General features: G+C 48.4%; 1 protein-coding gene across 1 annotated transcript; it reads right to left on the bottom strand.

Moving 5' to 3' along the window:
* Nucleotides 1-800: 800 nt before the first annotated feature.
* Nucleotides 801-23,738, bottom strand: LIPG (lipase G, endothelial type). Its single transcript, XM_045528027.1, has 10 exons — nt 23,369-23,738; nt 20,310-20,491; nt 18,471-18,650; nt 17,186-17,297; nt 11,331-11,552; nt 8,840-9,082; nt 8,016-8,136; nt 6,812-7,030; nt 4,051-4,155; nt 801-2,013 (listed from the first exon to the last, which is right to left on the bottom strand). The coding sequence occupies exons 1-10, from the start codon at nt 23,463-23,465 to the stop codon at nt 1,992-1,994; spliced, it is 1,503 nt and encodes a 500-aa protein (XP_045383983.1). The 5' UTR covers nt 23,466-23,738; the 3' UTR covers nt 801-1,991.

Below are 23,738 nucleotides of genomic sequence, written 5' to 3'. Positions count from 1 at the left end.
TGACAATATCTGAAATCTGAAACAATTCTGGTCCCAAACATTTGGGATAAGGGACACTCAACCTTGTACAAGCTTCACTTTGGTTAGAAAGCGTCACAGGAGCAAGAGAAGCACATAACTGGATAGAGGACATACCTTAAATGGACCCAATTGGTTCTGTCTTCAGACGTTTGGCATTAAACAGTGTTACAACTTTGGCACAATACAGATTAAACCAATGTCCTTTAAAAACCTAAGTAGAAAGAAAACCACTCCTTCTCCCCCACCGGATATCACATTTCCTCCCAAATCTCACCCATAAAAAGCCCAACCCTTTGGCATAGGTAGTCTCCTGGTTATATATTAATAAAAGAGTTTAGGGTTTTATGGATGGCTCTGAAAAAAAGTCCTTCTTTATCTTGCATCTGGAGCATATTGGTGGGAAATGGCTGTAGATGTCTTCATGAAGTTTCAGAGATGATTTGCACCATGGACTTTGCCTTCAGAAAACCTGGGCCCTCAGTTTGGCTGCACCACCAACTTGGTATATAATTCTAGGCATGTGGCTGAAACTCCCTAAGCCTCAATTTTGTAAAATAGGGATAATAATAGCTGCCCTGCTCACCTCACTCTAACTAGGTGACACACATGCAAACTTTTGAAAAGTATAAATGCGTTTCTCAGGTATCAGATATATTAATTCAAATCAAGACCTAGATATGAGAAACCACAAATTGGGGAGGGTGGGTGTTGGGTACAATGAACATTGTTCTGGTGATGGGCACACCAAAAGCCCTGACTGAAGCATTATATGAGATATCCATGTAAAAAAAAAAACCAAAAACCACTTGTACCCTCTTAATCAAAATTTTGAAATTAAAAAAAAAAAAGGACCTAGAATTGGAGGTTTTTCCAAGAAGTTCAACACAGAAAAGGCACTGGTATTAAAGCAAGGTATTTCAAAAAGGAAAAGCACTGTATTAAATCTTAGAGCCAGCTCTCTCTGGCAGGTGCTGGTTTCTGGATAAACAGACAGGGATTACAAATGGAACACCTTCCATCTCCCTGAATAGAAGAGATTTTGCTCCAAAGCAGCCATATCCGGCAACTGCCCACCATTCTGGCCCCAGCAGGTAAGATACTCTGCTTGCTATTCTGCTAGTGACCAAACGTGTCACTCTTAGGGGAAATGGCGCGTGTTAACTAAGAAGAAATAGGTACAAACTATTCATGGCCTCGGGATCCCTGACTCTTACATCCTGTAGCCCCTGCCAACGCCCCTCCTGCCTTTCACCACATTTATACTCGAACGGGAAGGGGTTAGTAATGCCTCTTAGTAATGCGTCTACTGCCACATGCTAATTAATCTTTAAGTGCGCAATAAATGCTTGTTCAATCAAATAACGAACAAAGGAAAAATAAGAAAGCCAGTGATGTGTGCTTCAGAGAGTGATTTGCAGAACAAGACGGAATGTCAGTACAGCCACGAGAAACCCCACAGCGACGGCCTCAGCACCAGCCCGGGTCTGCTGTCCCCTCTCTGGGTGGACAAGTAACAGGCCTGCCATCCTGACATGAGTCAGCCCCCAGTGGAAAGACCTCTCCCTAAGGCTCAAGTCAGGCCAAGCAGCTGACAGCCCTCCCCTCAGAGCCACTTCGGAGCCCACGTTCCTGGATGGGCCAAGCTCAGTCAGGCTCGCGCAGCAGCCGAGAAACCCACCCGGGGTGCAGGGCAAGAGGCCCGGGCTCGGCCGCTCACACGCACGTCTGGACTCGGTGCCTAGAGGCATCGCCCGAGGTGTGCAGTGAGAGCTACCCTAGAGGCAACAGGAGCTTCGGCAGTGCAGTCCCCTCCGGCCAGAAGTGCCAGCCGTCATAGGAGACAAGTTGTTCCTGATGCTCCAGGGTCAAGGTGGGGAGGGGTCCTGCCATCGGGTGGGTCCTCGGCGGTAACTTTCCTCCATGTGCTTGGGTGGCAGGGGTCCTGGCTGGCAAACCGTCCCCGGGCGTCCTCAGGGAAGCTCCACAGTGGGACTGGAAGGAACCACGAGAGAGGGGCATACGTCAGCTCACGTCCCAGCAAATATGCAAGCCTGTACTGGAACGTGCTCTCCACACCCCAAGACTCAGCTTTCTGACACACCTGTGGACTATTTTACCTGCTCTCCTTTCAGAATAAATGGACAAGATCCCGAGTGCTTCCTTCTCCCTCTCACCCAGCAAGCCACAAATTCACTTTGAGAAACAGCACACTAGAGCTGTCCCTGGGCTCCTAGTTGCATACACCACAGTCTTTGCATTTGCATACTTAGCACAATACCCACCCCGACACACACACACACACACACACACACACACGTGTGGGAAGAATTATCAAAGTGTCCTCTTCGCCTCGATCTAGAAACACAAGAGAGGCTGGATTATGGCAGGAAGGGGCAAGACTGAGAGTCCAGAGACCTGGTGATTCTAGCCTCGCTGACACGAACATGCCATTGAACCTCTCTGAACCTCAGTCTCCCTATTGGTGAACAGGTGGACAGTACCCATGTCAGGAGGGGGAATACTGAAGGTGTCACGTATATGTCTAGGGCTGCCATGACTTAAAACCATAGTTACCTTATTACTTGGGCTCCTATGGTTTTCTGTTCCTTTGAGGGAAAGGGAAGGGGTGATTTGTTTTCTAAAAGAAGTAGTGTAAGGGGAGCCATAGTTCTCAACAGTGATGAAGTTCTGGAGCAGAAAAGGAGAATAAAATATCTTATCTCTTATCATAAGAATAGCAGTCCTTCCTGGGTGTGTCCAATCTACATGGCTCTTCTAAGGATCAATGAAGTTAATGTATATATAGAAACACTTTGAGAGGCATAAGTTCAAATGCAAACATAAAGAATTTAAACTGCTGTGATAGCAGAAAATCCCATGAGCCTACGCTAGACTGAGTCCCTTAATTAGACGGGCAGTTCTCAGTCCCCACAAGTCCTGTGATCACTGTGCTTGTGGTCGTGCCGATACTCCTGAACAGGAGACAGAGCAGCTGGGGTGCAGCCCGGCCTTAAGGCTGGCAGACGGTTAATCACAGGGGACCCCAGTGCACGAGCTCAGCTGCCGGATAATTGATACCCAGCCCCAGGTGAGGTGGTTCATTGGGGTGAGGGGAAGCTCCGTGCTTGGGAGCACAGGCTTTAGAGTAGACCCACCCGCTTCACATCGTCCCTCTGCCATCACTGGGGGACCTTGGGGGAGTGACTTAATCTCCTGGAGCCTCAGTTCTCATCTGTACACAGGGATAACAACACCTGCCTCCTGGAGTCGATGATAAACGAGTGATTATGCAAATCGCTGGAGGCGGGATGGGCCCACACTGAGTGCCCCGTGTGCAGCAGTAGCAGTATTATCTCCCTGGTTAGGGCAAGGGGTGGGGGCAGGAATAAGTGGAGAGACAGTCTCCCTGCTCTCCAGCAAGTGTGTAGGCTCAGAGGGCGAGATGGGCCTTCCTCAGCCTGAAGAATGGGATTCCAGCATGGGGCAATGGGACAAGGAAACATGACAACCCCTCTGTCTGACTCGGATCCACGTACGTGAGCATTCCTGTTGCTCAAAGAGGGGCAGAACCAACCTGGGTTGCAGAAAGCCAAAAAAAGGGAAATATGCTTTGTGCCTCTCCTTTACCTCCCATTCCACTCTCCACTCTGACCTGGTGCCCAGAAGGAAGCTAGGAACCCTGGAACCTTCCCACAGCCCTGGTGGCTACAGAGAAGGTACCAATCAAAGACAGCAGGGCACAGGCACCAACCTGGGGACTTAGTTACTGAGAAGACCTCAGGCCATGAGGCCACGTGCAATGAGCACCTACAGGGAGAGGCACAAAGGAGGTTAACACCCTCCGACATGCTACGTATGACATTTCACTTATATTTCTATGTCCTTCTAGCAGAAGGTCAGCTTCCTAAAGGAAGGGAACTTTATCTGTTTTGGTCCTGCTGCATCCCAAGCACCCAGATCCATGCCCAGCACATGCCAGGTGATCAGTCAACATGTGCTGAGTGGAAAAAATGAGAAAGTCCTGGTTACCTGGTTTCGTTTTTCATTCTCCAGCCATCCCGGCACTTGTGAAACCAGAGCTCTTGGCCAGGGGATATGCTGGTGTTCTCAGGGTCTTCTGCACAAAATGTCAATCTAGGATGAAAAAGAAACCACAGATGTAGCTGAAATTCTAGAGGGAATTCAGACTGTGCCTTATGGACCCGAGGCTAATGGAGTGGGGTTGTGGGGAGCTTCATCGTGCCATGCCCTGACTCAAGAGCCCTCAGAACCCCCATTGCTACTACAAGGACTCTAAGCTTCCATGATTGGGCCTCATGCAGCCTCAGCCATACTTCTTACCTTCTTCTGTCTGTCTATCCAAAAGGCCACCTGCCATTCAAGGCCATTGCCTCTTGGAAGCCTCCCTGACTGTCCGAGTCCTCATTAACCTACCCCTCCCTTAGACCTCTCAACTTTGGGGAAAAAGTATAGCCTTATTTAAATGTGTCTTTTGTAAATGTTGTTCATTATTTCTTATAGCATGGAGTTAAAAATGAATGCTTTGTTTTATTTTAAAATGTTATACCCTGCTTGAAACTGCTTGTGGATTCCTCTATAGGTTGACTTCTCGGCTGGACTATAAGCTCCTTGAATGGAGAAATTCAAGGTACCTCCAGTCCAATGCTCCAGAAACACCAACTGATTGACAAGAGCAACCCGAAAGTAGCAGCAAGTCAAAATCAGATTCAGCCAGTGGACAGCCAAGATCACAAGAAAGAATCAGGGGTCCAAGAACCATTTCCCTATAACTTAGGGATGCAGCCTCAGTGGTGAGTGATTAGCATGACCACGTGACTGATAAACGTAAGGGCGCCAGACCTGACGCTGCAGCAGGACAAAAGCCACATTCAAAACAGTTTAAGAACCTTCCTCAGGAAGCTCTAAAAACCTTAGGACCTATATGTTTGTAAACATGTAAAAAGATGACCTCCCTTGCTCACAATCAGGAAGTGCAGTGGACCCATTTATACCTACCAGAAAGGCAAAATACTCCACCAAATGTTGGTGCAGAGGCAGCAAAAAAGGAAATCTTATTCTATGGCTAAGATTTAAAATTAGTCTAACCATTTTGGAGATGGATTCAATATTATCTGGGCAGGCTAGAGAATGCATATACTACAACCCAGCAATTCCACTTTTTAGTACACATGCCGAAAAGAAGTCCTCCTGCATGTGGTGCAAGGAAAATATACAAGGATGTTCATCTCAGCACTATTTGTAACTGTTGATACAAAAGAGTAGCAACAACTTAAATATTCAGCAGAACAATGGTAAAAACTATTGTAGGTACATTGGTAATTTATATACAGGAGTTAAAGGCAAGTAGAGTAGAACTATATATGTTGGATAAATTTCACAATGTTTGAATGAAAAAAACAACTTGTAAAATTATATGTCCACTCATGTAAAATTCAGAAGCATGCAAAACAATTCTATACATTGTTTATGGATACAAACAGAAGTACTAATGGTATAAAAACAGAGAGAAAGAAACACACTAACATTAGTCAGTGAATGTTGAAATATTAGTTACATTTGGTGTGAAAGGAAAGGAATAGGGCAGGGGAGGGCACTAAGGGGCTCCAACTATAGCTGTTATGTTTTACTTTTTTAAAATCTTATATCTGAAGCCAGTAGGGAAAACCGTTTACATTTGTTAAGTCTCAGCAGTAGTGATTTTCTTTGAAATATTTTATTTAAAAAAAAAGGATCGTCTTTAAGCCATCACACCCATAGGCCTATGCACTTACAAGAGCCCAGAGAAGTAAAAAGATACGCAATTATCTAGATCACAAGTTGGCACCGACAGCTGGCAGTTGTCTACACCAAAATCACTCTGCCAAGGGCCCCAAATCTCTACTTCTCTTCCCTCGGCTGTCAGCCACGCTGGGCCACAGCCGGTGAATATAAACAAGACGTGAAGAATTGCAATGGAGAAAATGCCAGAGGAGGGACAAAGCAGCTTCCTCCCATGCCGAGGCTGGCAGTGACCTCTCCAGAGGTCGGCTGAAGGACTTGGTTCACGAAACCCTCCTCTCTTGACAAAGGTCTCCCAGGCTTCCCTGGCGTTGAGCCCTCCCTGGCTTCTGTTTAGAAAGAAGCCTGCTCAGAGAGTCAAGGCACGGTGTTAGGGGCCGATACAAAGGTCTGGATCCTTCATGCTAGGCGGCATGGGGTTAAAAGAAATGGGGAAAGTGCCAGCTGGCGTGGCACAGAGGATTCTCTGTTCCTTGAAGTCGGGACCCCAGTCCCACGTCCTTGACTCAGAGCCTCTGCAGGAGAGGTGTAACAACGCTCCGAAAGCAGGATACTGGGGAAAATCAGCCCCTCCCACAGACCTCACCCCTGGGGGCGCCCTGCACGGGATACTCCGGTTTGCTCGGGACAGAAGCAGCAAGCAAAGCCTTTTGGCTGCATGGACCCCACAGTAAACGGATCAACAAGGCAGTGCGCCTAAAGAGCCCTCTCCAGGAGAAGCTCCCTTTTCTCTGGACCGACCCCGGGCTTGGCAGACAGAACAGGGCTGAATTCCAGCCTCCACTCGCCCTCCCCTCCCAGCCAAGGGCCTGCGGTCAGGACAGGAGATGTGCAACGGTTGACAGAAGCCTTGATCTGAGAGTCACTTGGGGTTTTGCCTGCGTGCTCTGGCTAAGGAGGGACCCAGGGTGGGCGCCTCACAGAGGAGAGGATGCCACGGAGGTGCAAGTCTGCTCGCCCTTCCCTCGGGGCAGAGGGGCAGGGCACTCACTTGCGCTGGGTTTCCCCAGACTTGACCCGGATGCGCCTGATGTTCAGCTCCCGCGCCGGGTTGTGGGGCTGAGACAGGTAGCTGCGCAGCTCCTTCCACAGGTTGTACCAAGACTGAGATGTGCCCTCCCAGGTGAGTTTGATCTTCAGGAGGTCTCCCAAGTCCTCCTCAGTGTAGACCAGGAAGGTGTTGGTGGCATTCAGCCCGATCTGCTCCACTCTGCAAGGCGAGAGAGAAGCTGATCTCACTCCCCTGCCGTCTGGAAAACTACCACACTGAGTAGGGCGACAGCACCCACCCGGCACTGACTGGAGAGAGACACGTATGAGGTCCCTCCCCTGCCACTGGCCTCCACGTCCCACCAGCAGGACAAAAGTGGAAGCTCAGCTGTGCTCCACATTACCAGAAAGATAACTATGCCCACAGCACCCCAGCTTCTTATCAAAACCGTCCTGAGCATCTCCCCATGTGTGCTACTTCCTGGGGAGATAGGACCAAGACAGAGCAGAAATGAGGAAACATAAGGATGTCCCATCCCCATCCCCACTCAACAGTGTGCTGTTCCTTTAAGCCCACGGGCATCTGTCTCCCTCTGAACTCCTAGCTGCTTCCTGCCTGTCCCTCTCAGGTGGCTCTTGGCATGGCCTGCCTCGCCCCATCTGTGCATAAGTGTGAGTGTTTGTACAAAGCTGGTCTTCCAGCTAGACCCTGAGCCCTGAGAAGCGAGTTATGTGACGTTTCTTCACATTCCCAACACTACTTGATGTGGCACTTTGTCCCTCGTGGGTACTCCACAAAGACACACACATTGCTATGTGCCCCTCCCACAGCCAGATCATTAGGAAAGGTCCAGAGATGACGTATATGAAGTTCCAGATGGCCTAAAGCCTCAGGTGTCAGGCGTTGCCTGGGATGAAACAGCAGTTTCTGTCCAGCTCACGCAGCGGCTGATCTGCAGCTTCTCACGCTGCTGATTCATCCTGGGAGCTTCCCTCCCGGAAACATTCTGAGTCAATGGCTTGGTGGAAAAGGCACAGCCAGAGAGAGGACTGCAGAGGCCAGCAGGACCACCCAGCCCCTCCCCCAAGCCATCAGACTACACTCTGCTGCACCCTGCACGGGTTTGCAAGCTCCCTTGTGCTCTCTTATTCCCAAACCAATTTGTTCTCGGTCTGGAACCCAGCAAAGGAAACTTGCAACTTACATTTCCAAAGGCAGGATCTGGGAATCTGCATTAGTGCCATAAAGGGTGACATAAAAGGTGGGCTCGATTTCTCCCGTGTTCTTGTAACTGAAGACATGGATTTTCATCTGATAATGGTAAACTGCGGAGACAGCAGAACAAAGACATTTGTGAGCCCAGCCTTGCTTGTCATGGCAGAGCACCCCTGACCCAAACCGAGTCACCCAGCACACTGAGTTTTTAGGAATTAATGTCCTTTCAGTCTATCCCAGCCTCTAGCCTCCCTCTCTGGTCTTGTTCTGTCCAATGGCATAAGAGGCTGCTGCAGTATGGAAGAAGGAGCCCCAAACTTGGGGGTCGGGAGACTTCTGGGAACTTGGCCTAGCTACTTTCTAGCTACGTGACCCTGGATTAAGGACCAAAGTATTAACCTCCTTGGGCCTCACAATACCCGTGATACCCACAAAGCCTATGGATTTATAACATGTTATAAAAATGTTATGATATTATTTTATTCCCCTGTTCATCCTACCTCAGATTTGTTGTAATAATCAAATGAGAAAACAAATACGAAACAGCTTTGAAAGTTAAATGCAAGATGGAAATTTAAGATATTGATATTGTGATTGTGGGCTGACAGTCACATCACAGAAGGAGTCCCCGCCATTTATTTTTTTAAAGATTAGCTCTCCTAGGACACGCACAGTGGAATCTGATTTGCAATGATGTGAGTTAACTGTGCTGGCTGCATCTCCTAAGCTGGAATGGGCCCTGCTCTGCAGCGTGGTATTAAGAGGGAGGTATCAAGGGCGTTCCTGGGGGGCACTTCGGGGACTGAAGGTTACCTCTGAAAGGCATGCCTGCCCGAGTTTTAAGGTACATTTTGCTGTTCCTCTTCTTCCGCATTTTCTTGGCATTGTAGCCGATGCTATTGCAACGGTTCTTCCGGCAGCTGAGACAGATTCCCTTTTTGAAGCGGTTGGAGTCGGTGCACTGGAAGGCAAAGCTCGGCTTGTCCTGATTTACCAGGGAGTCCACGAAGAGGTGGACAGCCCGCTCGTGCTCACATTTCACCACCTCTGTGATCGCTGGGGGCGGGACAGACAGAGAGCATGCAAGGTGAGCCCTTCTCGATGGTTGGACCACTCGGTAAGTCCTGTACACCTCATCACTGATAGCCGTTTATTGTTGCCGTTAATATTTTTGTTTGTTTTGTTTCTTAATTTATGTCCCATGGTGTGCTGGGCTTCTATTGGGATATAGAAGAATTTAAGGCCATTCTGCTGCCTAACTGTTCACTGCCTTGGTGGGAAGACAGCACTAATACACACAAAGCAATAAAGAGCAAGAGGATGCATATAATAAGTGCTAAATATGGTGATGCAGACCCGTTGTGCAGTATGAGTCACTAACTCCTAATACAGTTGTACAGTCACAAAATGTCGAAAATGGGTCAAATGCTAAACATCGCCTAATCCAGAGCTCAGCAAAATATGGCTTGTAGGCTGACTACCTTTTGTTTTGTTTTTGTTTTTTTAGAGATAGGGTCTCACTATGTTGCCCAGGCTGGCCTCAAACTCTTAGGCTCAAGTGATCCTCCTACCTTAGCCTCCCAAGTAGCTGGGACTACAGGCGTGTGCCACCAAGCCTGGCTGGCTACCTGTTTTTGTAAATAAAGTTGTGTTGGAACATAGTCACACTCATTTATTTACATATTGTCTATGACTGCTTTTATGCTACAACAGCAGGTTAGAGTAGTTAAAGCAGAGACTATACGGCCCACAAAGCCTAAAATATTTACTAGCTGACTCTTTAAGAAGATGTTTACCAACCTCATTCCAGTCCAATCCCTTCAATTACAGATTATCACCCAAAGGCCCAAAGATGTGAGGTAACTTGCTTAGGGTCATACAGATAGTTGGTTGCAAAGTTAGGAGTATAATTTGGATTTTCTGGCCCATCGTACATCATTATTTCTTGTAACCAGAGGCTAAAGCCAATAATTTAAGTAACTCCTGGGACCTTTAAAAAAAATTTGGCAAACCCACCCCCAACCCTGCCTCACTGGCAGCACCAGCCTTAAGAAATGCCATCATCCCATAGCCTGGGGCAGGAGTGAACTCCCCTTGCATGGACATGCAAGCCCTGTGTGGCTACTTGGATATTAATCACATTGGGAGAGAGGAGAATGAGTGAAAGAGTGGAATATCCAGAGGGCAGCGCATCAGAGTGCAGAGAGCTGACGGGGGCCAAGATATAGACGCTGCCAGCATCCAAGGCAGTAAGAGGATGGGAAACCCAGAAAGGGATTGTCACTGGACTACATGTCAGTTTCAGCATCGAATTCAGTTCAGTCCAAGTCTGCTAAGAATGTGCCCAGGCATTCGGAAGATAAATTTTAAGTGAATAGAGAAAGCCTCTTGGTTTTGCTTCTTTAAAATGTTACCAAAAATTAAAATATAGTATATCCATGCTATGGAATATTATACAGCCTATAAAAAGAATAAGGTTAGTAAATATATGTGCTCTCATGTTTAAGAATATCCATAATATATTATAACTGAAAAATGAAAGTTGTAGAACAATGTAATTTTGAAAAAAAAATACTTACACATAAACTTGCAAAAAAATAAGCCTGGAAGGATATAAACAAAAATGTTCATACTGGCTATGTCTGAAGAGTGGAAGTAGGGTGGCAGTGGGAGTGGGGGACTTTTTACTTTTCGTTTTATGCAAATCCATACTGCTTGATTTTTTTTCCAACAAACATGCATGTATTCTCTTTGTCATAAAGAAATTAATCTGGCTGGGCAAGGTGGCTCATGCCTATAATCCTAGTAGTCTGGGAGGCTGAGGGGGAGGAGCGCTTGAGCCCAAGAGTTTGAGACCAGCCTGGGCAAGAGTGAGACCCCATCTCTATAAAAAATAGAAAAATTAGCTGGGCATGGTGGCACCCGCCTATAGCCCCAGCTACTTGGGAGGCTGAGGCAGGAGGATTGCTTGAGCCCAGGAGTTTGAGGTTGCAGTGAGCTATGGTGATGCCACTACCTTCATGCCTGGGCAACAAAATGAGACCCTGTCTCAAAAAAGAAGAAACGAAATTAATCAATAACAGCTGTGATCTTGAAGCAAGAGAACGCACAGCAGGGACCACTGGATGGCTATTAACAGTTTGTGGGATGCTGAGAAACATTAAACACAGGGTTAGAGGGCCTCTGTGGGGGGAGGTGGGAATAATGAAATGAACAGTGCTGGGAACACTAATGGCTCTGGCTGATTTAGAAGGAAATAGGTTTATACCGAGTCAAACATGAAGCAGAAAAAAAAGGAACTCACTTCCATACGCAATTGATCCCAAGACATCATTGAGTCCACAGCCTGGCTGGAAGTCACCCCCATTGGGGTAGATGTCGATGTGGCCCACAGGCCTCTGAATCCCAATGCTCAGGCCAAAGGAACGCGTGTAGGTGTGGAGGACGTCCACAAAGTCTGCATCGTCGGGGGACAGCCTCTTGTGGATGTCCACCCCTTCGAACATGGGCCCGGCAGGATCCAAACCTGGAAGAAAAGGAGGGCCCACGACGGACTACATCAGATGCACCAAGTCGAGGAGTCATGATGTAAAGTGAAGTCCGCGTGTGCAGAATGAAGATGCCTTCTGAGCCCGGCCCCGTGAATCAAGACATGGAAGGCATGGCAGAAACTAAGGAACCCATTTCCAAATGTTGTTTCAGAACTTACACTTTATTCTGAAGGCTTCACCTGTCCTGACTGCTCAGGTGACCCAGTAAACTAGCCACAAGGTTCACCTGCCACACAGCTCTGAGGAATCATAGATTGTTAGAACTAGAGCAGTTCTAGAAAGGACTCTGGCTGCCTGAAACTAAGCCATTTTTCCCATTCATTCTGCCGCTGAGAGTGGCAAAATTCAGCTGCATTTTTACAGAATAATTAAACTGCCTACATCCTTCTGGAAGGAGAACTCAGTCTCCCCAAACTGAGCTATTTGTATGTGGACTTACTCTTCCCCTTCCTTTAGGTATGAGTTAGGCCCAGGGTGGGCTGGTGAGAGAGGAGGCTGCACCCAACGCACCGGGAATCTACATACCAACCCATCAGAATTCCTGTTTTACAGCCACAGTGAGAAAATCCTTTTGCCTCCAAACTTCCTGTATTGAGCAGGCCAGCAGCACTGGTTCTCACATTTGAAACTGCACAAATAGCACTGGGCATCTTGTTAAAAATTTAGATTCCACGTGTAGCTATAAAAAAAACTCCAGAAGGACACACAAGCAATTAGCTGTCTGTGTGTATATGCGCTGAGGGAGAGGGTAAGGAAGGGAACTGAGCAGGTAGCTGCAACAGCAAGAGAGACTTCTCACCACCTTTTAATTTTAGAACCACAGGTATGCAAAGAACCACTCAAAGAAAAGAACTTACAAAGCATAAAATGCAGATTCCCAGGCCCTGGGACTCCTAGAGACTCTGATCAGTAGGTGGGGCATGGAGCCCAGAAATACAGATGGATTCCCCAGGTGGTCCTAAAAATAGGTGGTCTGTGAACCAAATGTTGAAAACTTCCCTGTGCTTCAGTATCATCCATAAAATGGAACCTGAACGCCTTAATTCATACAGTTCATGTGCAATATTAAGAGAGTAAGTGCTTGTTGATATTAGCTGCTATTACTAAGCCCAGGTGATTACAAGAACCAGATTCATCCCAACGGGGAGGCCTCGTTGTCCCGTAGACACACAGGGAGAAACTGGAGAAAGCTCAGAAGCAAGATGTGCTGCAGGGGAGGGGCCTCTAGAGCAGTGGCTCCCCACCGGGAGTGATTCTGCCCCACAGGGGACATCTAGCATTGTCTAGAGACCTGTTTGTTGTAACTGTGGGATTGGGGGGAGCTACTAGCATCTAGTGGGGGCAGGCCAGGGATGTAGCTAAACGTTCTACAATGTACAAGACACCCCCACACATAGACACACACACAACAAAGCCCCAAAAGTCAATAGTGCCTAGGCTGAGAAACCCTGTTCTAGAAACACTGAGGCCGGGGGCAGATGTGACCAAGAACAGAGTACTGAAAGGAAGCACCAGATAGCAGAACCATGTTCACCAGACCCCAGCACAATAGCACCAGGGAGCGCATCAGGAGACTTGAAAGGGTAATTTTAGCATAAACAAAAGGCAGAGCTATTGTCTAGGGTGGACAGTCAACTTGTAGAACTCATTACTCATGGCAGCTGGTAGAGGCTGAAACTCTAAATAGTTTCCAGAAGAAGTTCAGATAAATTTATGCATGACCGAGGCAGAAGGGGAGCCCGGACTGCTTGGGGGCTCATCCAGAGCCCCTGACTCAAAAGAAAGATGACACAAAAGCAGTGTCCTCCCAGCATAGCCCACAATGAGCCATTTTAGAGGCTGCAAGGACCACAGTACTGACACAAGTGGCCTCTCCCCACCATGCCCCTTGGAGGGAAAAAAAAAAGAAAAGAAAGGAAAATTCTGCTTTGCAACCAATACAAGAGAGGCTCTTTGCTCAGTATGAACAAAGGTCCCCACCAGACGGTCAGCGCCATGGAAACCAGGCTGTGCTGGAGGAATGCAGGCGGCTGAGGGGGCTTCACGGCCCGCTGCCGGGCAGGCTGGGCCTTCACCTACCCGGACTGAGGCAGCCTGCCCCGCTCCGACTGTCCCTGACACGTATTCTGTGGCCCACAGACTCAGGGGAAAGTGGCACAATATACGTTTTTAACTAGGAATGAAAAGGAGAGCTCCCCCCTCCAAAACAGGGAAGATGAAGCTGAAGAACCTGCACTTCTTCCATTCATAGACTCCCCCAATATGCCCTGTCCAGCACCAGGGGTGAGCGCACGCACACACACGCACACACAAACACACACATACACACACTCACACACACACACACACACACACACACAAGCAGGAGAACCTCCGGGGCTGTGGATTCTGGCCTAAGCAGGGCAGAGCCTGCGGTACTTCAACAGCTCCTTTATCTCCCCCCATAGAAGAGAGGCGGCGTGGCCGCGTGGGTAGGTGCAGGCTGTGGACTCTGACAGCCTGGGTTTGAACCCTGGCCCTGCTACTTACAGGGCGCAAGATACCAGGCCCATTACTCATCACTGAGTCCTGGTTTCCCCCTCTGTGAAATGTGCAGGGGTGCCCCGTGTGGCCCAGAGAGAGCATGAAGTACTCGTCACACATGACGAACATGACATTGTCTAGCCTAGCTTATTTTAGGTTTTTTACAACTCATATTTCTTAAGTGAATTAATCTGCTTGCTTATTTATTTATAACTAAGTAGACACAGGTGCAATTAGAAATACATGACCTCTTCCCTATCACAGACTCCTCTCAGAAGCCTAACAGAGTAAAACTCAAGAAAGCCTCAGTCCATACCCTATGGCCCAAACAAGACTGGGGTTCAGGTATCCCCTTAGCAGGCCCCAGGCTAAGGACCGCCTGGTGGCCTCTGCACGGTGGCATCACTGCCTCAAGACCCCATGCAAGCTGCAATCTCCTTCTTCTTACCCCGAGACCACCTGGTCGACAGGCCCATGGGAAATCTGCCAACTAAGGGGGGATGACAGGCATGTCAGGTGAGCCAAATACCCTCCAGGCTGCTGCTTGGCCACTGGACAGAGCCCAGCCCCCTGCTCCACAGAGAAAGGCCAGGGGGAAGGGGTTGTGCTCGGGCCCCATGCTCCACGCAGATGTCGCAGAGCACTGATTAGCATTCCGCCTGGCTCCCCTGCCCACCACAGGAGAAGCCCTCCTCCCGGCAGCTGCCACTCAAACAGGCAGAGGGAAAGAACTGGAAAGTTCCCCCACCAGCCCCATCTCATTTCAGATTTAGAAATAGGGAAAGGCAGGATCTGCAGTGTGTGCTTGTTGCCAACAGCACTCCGGGTCCTGGCTCTGGTGTGCACTGCAGTTTGAACCCAGCTGGCCTGGATCTGAAACATCCAGCCTGTCATTCGGGGGCCAGGAAGAGGCACTCAGACAATAGAACCCACAGTGGCTTCAGGTCAAACTGCTCTGCACCAGCAGCAGGTTAATGAGCAGTCAAGGGTTGGCCACACAAACACAGCCCACTTTGGACAGCTCAGTCCCCCCAGTCTTGGAAATCAAAATAAATCTCTCAAACTACGGGAAATCCAATGGTTGGATCTGAAAGAATGTGCATGCATCTGTGTTCATGTGAGTGCATGTACATATTAGACTTAAGCCCAGGGACAGTGATTGAGGAGGGCCCATAAAACCTCACAAATGTTCTTTTAAAAAATCTACCATGCCAGGCTGGGTGTGGTGGCTCATGCCTACAATCCTAGCACTCTGGGAGGTCAAGGCTTGAGGTCAGGAGTTCGAGACCAGCCTGAGCAAGAGTGAGACTCTCGTCTCTACCAAAACCAGAAAAAAATTAGCCAGGCGTGGTGTCACGTGCCTGTCATCCCAGCTACTTGGGAGGCTGAGGCAGGAGCCCAGGAGTTGGAGGTTGCAGTGAGCTATGATGACGTCACTGCACTCTACCCAGGGCAACAGAGCGAGACTCTCAAAAAACAAAACAAAACAAAACTATCATACCAGCTTGTCACTGAAACCTGAAATTCTGCCTTTACTAAAAGTCATTCTTTTGCTAAGAACTCTCTTCCACCTAAGTCCTGTTTTAAAATGAAAACTCTACAAGGAAGAGTTGTTCAAATTTTTCCTTCTAGGTGACCACCTTGACTATCTTAGAGGAGAGGGGGAAGCTGGAGTGAATACAAATCAAATAATGTGGAAGAAGGATAAAAGTGCAGGGCAACAAATTTACCGTTAACGTTAGCATAGAGGAAGCTCTGTGTACATATTTGAGGGGCCCCAAATGGGAAAGACAACCTTTCACACTTTTCATAGCCATTAAATGATTTAATCCAAACTCTCAAGTTAACAGCTCACTAAGGGCCGGGCGAGGTTGGCTCACACCTGTAATCCCAGCACTTTGGGAAGCCGAGGCGGGAAGATCCCTAGAGGTCAGGCATTCAAGACAAGCCTGGTCAACATAGCAAGAACCTGCCTCTGCAAAAAACTTTAAAAATTAGCTGAACATGGCAGTGCACACACCTGTAGTCTCAGCTACTTGGGAGGCTGAGGCAGGAGGATTGCTTGAGCCCAGAAATTTGAGGTTACAGTGAACTATGATTGGGCCACTACACTCCAGCCTGTGACAGAGGCTGTAAAAAAAATTTTTTTTAAATAAAAATAAATAAAAAACTAACTAAGGTGCAGTTTTCAAGAAGGATGGAAAACTTGATTTTCTATTGACCACCTGGGTATCGATATCAGAAAGCTCTCTTTAATTACTAAGTTTAAGTCCCCATTCTAAATATGTAGCTATCATTAGCCATCATTAATAAATATGCCACCTTAACAGTGGTAAGAGGCTATTGGTAGATGAAATAGAAATGGAGGCAGAATTCAAACTAGAATTTTGGAGGGTTTTTTTTTTGTTGGTTCTGTGGTTTTCTTTTGTTTTAGAGACAGGGTCTAGCTCTGTCACGCAGGCTAGAGTGCAGTGGCATCATCATAGCTCACTGTAACCTCAAACTCCTGGGCTCAAGCAATCCTTCTGCCTCAGCCTTCCCAGTAGCTGGGACTACAGGCGCACACATGGAAACTAGAATCTACTCTTCATTCTTTCCCCTTGAGTCCCTGGAGCATCATGGGTGGAGACCCAAAGTGAACAGCCAAAAGCCTGGAGGCCAGGGCTCCATCCAGCTTCTGCTCTTGAGTTATTAGCTGTTTGCCCGTGAGCAAGTTGTCTCATCTCTCTGCTTCCTCACCTGTTGGGCTAGACCAGGGGTTTTCAAACTGCATTCCCTGATGCTCTGAGATCCTGGGATTCCTCCAAGGAAGGGGAAGGCCCAAATTGCAAGGCTAACACTACTATCTCTCTGTCTCATATATTGGGGCCCTGTGCAAGTTTAATTTGAAACAAAGGTTCTATGACTAAAAAGAACATTTGAAATGCTCTGGATTAGATGTTCTCCAGTTTCCTTCCAAAGCTAACCCTCTATGACTCACTCAAGCTACCTCATTTGGGAGCACTCTGGTTTGGAAAACCCAGGTTGGCAGCAGAGCTGAGGGAGCTGGGGATTGCCCACTGTTGAGGGTTGGAGCAGAGCTTACCTGTGATTCTGCCCACTGTTCCTTTCACGAAGTTGCCGGCATATCCAGCCACGTGCGCTCCAAGGCTATAGCCGATCAAGTGGACGTTTCCAAGAGAAAAATCATCCTTCTCCTGCAGGATGGCACCAAAGTGTGTGAGATGAATGAAGAGTGTGGTCCTGCGCCCCCAGAGTCACCAGCAATTCAACAACCCAGTCACAATGGAGGAGGAAATGCAGGGCTGTGGGCACAGAGACTCCCTAGGGCCTTGCTGGCATCGCTGGCAATGCAACATGTGGGTCACAGCCAGGTAAGGGCAGGCCAGAAGGACTTGGTGGCACTTCAAATGCCAAGTACTGGGAGCAGGTTGGAGGGTGTGACTAGAGTGCATACTGGCTGTTCCCTACATGTTTTCTGTTCTTTCTAAGATAGGGAGGGGTGGTGGTGTGGCGGTCAAAGCCACCGTCCTCTTTGGAGACTGAAGTGCCAGCCACAGCCGCTGCAGCAGAACACTCCCTGCCTGCCCTCCCAGGCCCTGCCCTGCCTCCCAGCCGCAGGAGCTGCCACCTCCCCACCACAAGCCAGCCTGAGACCCAGAGTAGAAGCGTCATCCTCCGACAGGGCACTCAGATAGTGGGAGTGAGGAGATAACCCCAAGGCTTGGGAACCATACTTTATGAAATACTCTATAAAATAATTAAGGCAGAGGTCAGAGGGACTGCTCGAGAATCCTGACCAGAGTTCGTCAGATTGCATGGGTGCAAGGAAGGTCAGGCTGGATCAGGTACACTTTGACAGTGTACCCCTGCTCTGCCTGCCCCCTGCCAAGCCCGCTGATCTCAGGCGAATCATTAACCTATAAAGCGTAAATTCAAGACCTCAAGATCTGTTTTCCACAATTATTTTAAACGAGGTATTAGGCTGCATTTTTTGAACCAACCCCCTCCCCACCCTTAGCACAGCCACGCTTCAGAGGGCAGAGCAGGCTTCAGTAGGTATCTAAGATTACAAGCCTGTCCAACCAACCTAAGGGCATTATTTCTAAGATTAGGAAGTAAAACCTATGAGGCCAATTTTCTTACAGCAAATAAAGTAACAGAACAAATTCAGAGATCTATGAAGAATTAAAAGTCCCAGCTTTCAAGTATTTCAAGCAATCCTTAATTCAGTAAACCTTTCAATGCCAAAGATTTCGATCAGACTCTGGAAGCTCATAGACACACACATCTGCAATCTATTTCTTAGGAGGCTTCAGGTCTGAGATCCCACTGGTGGAAGGAAATGAGTCCCTTCCATCCCCCGTTACCTGCAGCCAGTCAAGCATCCGTGCAATGCTGTGTCCCACCACCCTGGTGTTATTGACCGCATCTGTGTAAAGCTGGTGTGCCAGCGGGAGCCAGTCAACCACCACCACATTGGCATCCTTCTCTCTTGTCTGCAGGGCTGACACCAGTTTGTGCAGCCAGTTCTCAAGCATGCCACTCATCTGCAGAGAAAACGGGAAACATTTTTAAAATTATTTTTCCGAATTTCTGAAATCTTAATACCTATGGAATTGCATTCCACGACCTTCTCCCCAGCCGATTTTAGAACCTGCACATTGGCTATTCAGGGACCAACCATCTGCACATGAGCAGGGCCAGCCATGGGCAGAATTGCCACATGGGTGTTTGGCTTGTGTCTTTCTTTACCTTTCCAGTTTGTCCCATGAAAATGTTCCCAGCTGGCGTCCTCTGCTGTTGCCCCACTGTCTGACAGGGCCACTGTGAGATATGTGTTGGTGGTGATACTGACATGAGGTTAGTCTGAGGTTAGTCCCTGTCACAGGCAGGCAAGTGGCCTGGTCCACCCTTCAAAGGCAGCTGGGGAGGGTTGCCCTGGAGAATTAGCTTCTCTCTTAGAGATGCAGGGAGATGCTGTCTCCTAGGCAAATGCAGAGTTCACAAATGACCCCTTCCCACAACCCATCTCTGCCATCCCTCTTGACCCCAGAGAAGGGAAACTCTGTCCCTGGAATCCCAAATTAGAACTCAAGACACACTTTCCCACAGAAATGGAGTTACAAATGGTGACCAGGTCCAGTTGTAAACCTATCCACAAGTACATTATCAAATAAATAGATTTTCTGTGCCTAGCCTGGGAACCCAAACGCCATTTACAATCTCGCTTCTCTGGGAAACTGCTGTTCCAAGTTCCAAGCAGATTATAAAAGAACTTTCTGGAATGCAACCTATTTGTAAGTCACAGGCAGTTCGTATTTGCATTTTGACAGGGGGCCTTAAAAATTTCAAACACACGATTCCAATTGCAGGCTGTGGGATGAGGATGGACGGACAGGTCCTCAATTGTCTCTCCATCCACACTAGGTAGGTAGGCACGTACCCTCCTCCTGCCCACAACCCCGTTGATGATAGTCGGAAAGACCCAGAAAGCATGTAACAGATATGAATTTCTCATCATTAAGAGGAGGAATGTCCCCTCCCAATTAGCCCAGGCAGAAATCTGCTCCCTTAATAGTGCCATTTTCCTGCAGACTGTCATTATATGAATGAATGAATCCCCGGCTGGTCAAAAGCTTCTGAAGCTGAGCATTGAAGCCCTTTTTTGTTGCAGTTTGTCATGGGCCTTTCAATGTGAATTGCTCAGCTAGGGCACATAAAGAGCCCCAGTGCCTTTAAACGGGGCTATCTCTATGCAAACAGGAGGGCACCATGCCAAGGGCGACCAGCAATCCGGCCAGCTGGCTCCTCACAGATTCTTAGAGCCAGTCAAGTTGCCTCACACAGCTCAGCTCAGCTCAGCTCTCATGGCGGGATGGGCCCCCTCAAGGCAGCGGTTGACCAGTGTAATTAAGTGTAATTAGAGAGGTCCTTAAGAGCCAGTGGAGCTGGGCCGCTGCCCTCCGGAGAGCCACTTTCTGAAAGCCTGTTGTGTGCCAGCATTTAATACCACCCTGCTGGAGTCCAGATTGCCCCCTCAGCGAATGCCCATTACATGCTTCACAGCTGTCTGAAATACAAGCAGCCCACAAGGAAAGGGGGGAAGAGGGTTTGGAATCTGGAAGCACCAGTATTCTTTTTAATTGACCAAAACAAAGGGAACCGAATCTTGTGGAAAGCTGCAGCGGCTCCCTCCCCCGGCTCACCGTCCATCCGTGAATGATGAAAAAGGTTTTGGCTGTCATGTTGAAGCCACAGTCTTCCAAGGGCTGGCTGTGGCCAAGGGAGAGGTAGCATCCTTCATGCTCTGGGTCCTTAGCAGTGCGGAGGCTAAACCTCACAGAGGATTTGGCTGAAGGCTGGACATGCCTGGGTTTATCTAGCTCATCTGGGGAGAAAGAACAGAGTGTGGGTGCATCTAGCAGACTAGTGAGAGATCTAGGGTCTACTTCTAGTTCAGTCGAGAAAATTAAGCTATCTGGGTTTCAGTACGCATACCAGCTAAATGCTCCTTTTTCACCTCCCAGAAGAAATGTGAAGACATTGTAAAATGGACAGCTGATCTATACTTAATGAGTATTAATTAGTCACTGGTATTAATTACTGTGACTCTAAAATAAATAATTCTCTTTTTGGCTTTTCTTTCTTCTTTCTTATCAAAATGAGTTCTTTCTTCCCTCAAGTTCCCACTCTTAGAGTATGGGTCCTCAACTCTTTTCCTGAAATGCTTGCAAGTTTCAGAATTCAGGAGAGTTTCAGAATTCAGAAATTTTCAGAGTTTGGAAAGGTATCATGGAATATACACTATCTAGTATATACCACTCCCAGTGGCATCCCCCATGAATCAAACATACATATTTCCACAGAGAAATACGTGACCACTTATACTTGAGGGCAAAAATAGAGATTATTAACAGCTCCTGTCAGCTCAGGTCAGGTTTTGCTGCCAAATGGGTTCAGATCAGGTAAGGCCAGGTCTTGTTGCCCAATGAGTTACCAAACAAATTTTCCCGTTGTGAGAGATTTGGTGGTTTGGAATTGGAGGGAAGAGGTTGTTGGCCTGCTGTGCAATGGGCTTCCCCAAGTGTTCCTGTCTTGATTCCAGCACTTTCTCCAAAGGCCCCGGGCATCCTCAGTGTGCCATGTGGTGGTGGACATGTGCCAGGCATTCATCCGGTTTGTTAAATACATGACTAAAGCCATGGAGAAACTTCTAAGAACAGCAAAACCGCTCCTTCCAGCTCCACTGCTCACCTAGGAGGTGGCCCTGCTCCCAAAGTGCAGCCCATGTCCCCAGTGGTCTATGGCCTTTTAACACTAAGTAGGTGCTGTCATCACCACACTATTTCAATAAGACAGTCATAAATGGCCCCATCCAGTGCCCTTTCAGCACCCTGCGAAGCTGGGTGACAGGATAGTATCAGACTCTCCTGTCACCCAGCAATCATCGGGGAAGGATACCAAATGACCGTCCCAGGAGCTTAATTTATCCCAGAGTTAAGAAGCAACAGGAATTGTGGAAAGAGAGGCCATAGTGGTGGAGAGGGTGGTTGAAGCAGGGAAGAGAGGGAAAATGCACCAGATGTAAGAGGGATAAGGTTCCAGGAAATGCAGCTAAATACACATGAGCAGAACTCAGGTTAACTCTCAGGAAAGTAATGAACAAGAAGCCCCCACTAGCAGGAATTTGAAAACTGTGGACATAACTAGTTTGACAGCTCCCCAAATTCTACCCAGATAGCCACTCACACAGAGACCAGATGAGGACATCTAGGAGCAAAGGAGTCTCCTAGATTCCTTCCACATATTGACAAAGAAGGTTCCCCTTGGCATCTGGCTTGCTCTGACTTCACAGTTCTCCAGCTTCAGTCCTACTACTTTTGGCCTGGGTCACTTCAGCCTCTGTGACTTCATGATTGCTCTTCACCCAGATGTCCTCATGGCTCATTCTCTCACCTCCTTCAGCTTCTTGCTCAATGGTCAACTCAGGAAGGCATTCTCTGACCGCATACTAAACTGGCACCACCTTCCCCCACCAGCACGCCAAGCTTCTCTCCTCTGCTTTCTTTTTCTCCGTAACACTGAGCACTATTTATATTTTAATGAGTTTACTGTCTGCCTTCCCACCACCAAAGTCTAAGCTCCATGAGGGCAGGGATTGTCATCCATTTTGTTCACTGCTATCACTCCTGCTCCCAGAAGAGTGCCTGGCACTAAGATTGCATTGATGCATGCAGTCAGTACCTTTTGGAATAAATGAAATGACTCACAAATACTCAGAAGCACAGAATGCAGAAGTTGGAAGGAACTTTAGCATTTTACAGGAGAGGAATTAGAGATGCAACTTACCCTAGGTGATGCTTCTAGTTAGCACTAGAGTTGGAAACATGTTAAACAAAGCCAGGCTTTCCATTCATTCAAGTTAACCCTCCCACAGTACAGAAGCTGACATGGGCCAACATTAACTGGCCCATCCTCAGCAGATTAGTAGAAGATGAAACGATGGGGTTTGGTTTAGAGACTCCCCAGCCCTTCACTGCTTAACCAGCTGACTTAGTACTCGCTCTGGTGACCTGACTCTCACACCAGAACAGGCTGCCTCCATTGGAAGAGACTGCCACAAAGAACCCAAGGAAGGAAAGGTAGAAACTATGAGGAGGAAGGGGAAGAGGAGGAGTTGCGGGTGGAAAGAGTGTTTGGGAGGAAGAGGCTGGCAACCTGGGGGAATAAGCCTGGCAGCTTCTTGGCACAAGTTGCCTATCAGATAGACACTCCCTTCAAGTACTAATCAAACCAAAGCCAGCCACCCTGCCACCTTCACTTTCACAACATCTACGCTGAGATTAAAAGGAAGGGCACCAGGAGACAGCTCTTTCTAACAACCTTCTTGCCTTGCAAACCTCCAGGTTCAAAGACGAGGACCAGGGCTTCAGAGCTGCTGGCAGGCACCCGGGGAGGCTGGACAGCACCGATCAATGGCCCATATAATGGAAGGGGCTGGGGGCGGGAGAGAGGGCATGAACCAGCGCACCTTACTGCCTGTTGGCTCTGGCATGACTTGCTCGGGGATGCCTTCATCAGAAGCTCCAAGGAACAAGTGGACTCCAAGGCGGATTAGGAGGAGAAAATGGACAGCGCAGTGGGAAAGGAAGGAGGATTTCCTAGAAACGAGGAGGGACTGAAGGAGAGTCGGCAAGACAGAGGGGGCCCCAGCACAGAAAAGAAGTGGGGGGAAGGGGGGTTAATACAAACAAATGCACGTTACCTTCCAGCTGTCCCTCTGGACCAAGGGGTGCGGGGCTTCCCGCGGCAAAGCAACAATAGACGCTCCAGAAACAGAGCAGAGGAACACAGTTTCTCATCCTTCCCAGCCACACCCCCTCCCCTGGAACAGGAATTTTAAAAAACAAAAAACAAACAAACAAAAAACCCCTCTTGGTGTTTCCAGAAATCTGAGCCGGTGAGGCCAGAAGTGGGCAGCCCCCGCTGGGCCGGAGGGTGCTGGGCTGCACAGATGAGAAGGTGGAAAGTGAGAACCTGGCTTCACCGAGCCGCGCGCGGTGGCAGGGCGGGTGGGACCGGGTTTGCGCCAGAACCAGGTCTGCCCTCGCCCCGCGCCTCCTGGAAGCCAGGGC

The sequence above is a fragment of the Lemur catta genome, chromosome 16 (assembly GCF_020740605.2).
Source record: "Lemur catta isolate mLemCat1 chromosome 16, mLemCat1.pri, whole genome shotgun sequence".
NCBI classification, from domain to species: Eukaryota; Metazoa; Chordata; class Mammalia; order Primates; family Lemuridae; genus Lemur; species Lemur catta.
The sequence above is the reverse complement of the archived record's forward strand: the minus strand, read 5'-3'. Positions and strand labels throughout refer to the sequence as shown.

Coding starts and splice junctions, on each gene's coding strand:
- LIPG (XM_045528027.1), bottom strand. CDS start 23,465: ATGAGAAACTGTGTTCCTCTGCTCTGTTTCTGGAGCGTCTATTGTTGC. Junction 18,651..20,309: donor TCATCATTCACGGATGGACG/GTGAGCCGGGGG, acceptor TTTTCTCTGCAG/ATGAGTGGCATGCTTGAGAA. Junction 11,553..17,185: donor AACAGTGGGCAGAATCACAG/GTAAGCTCTGCT, acceptor CTTTTCTTCCAG/GTTTGGATCCTGCCGGGCCC.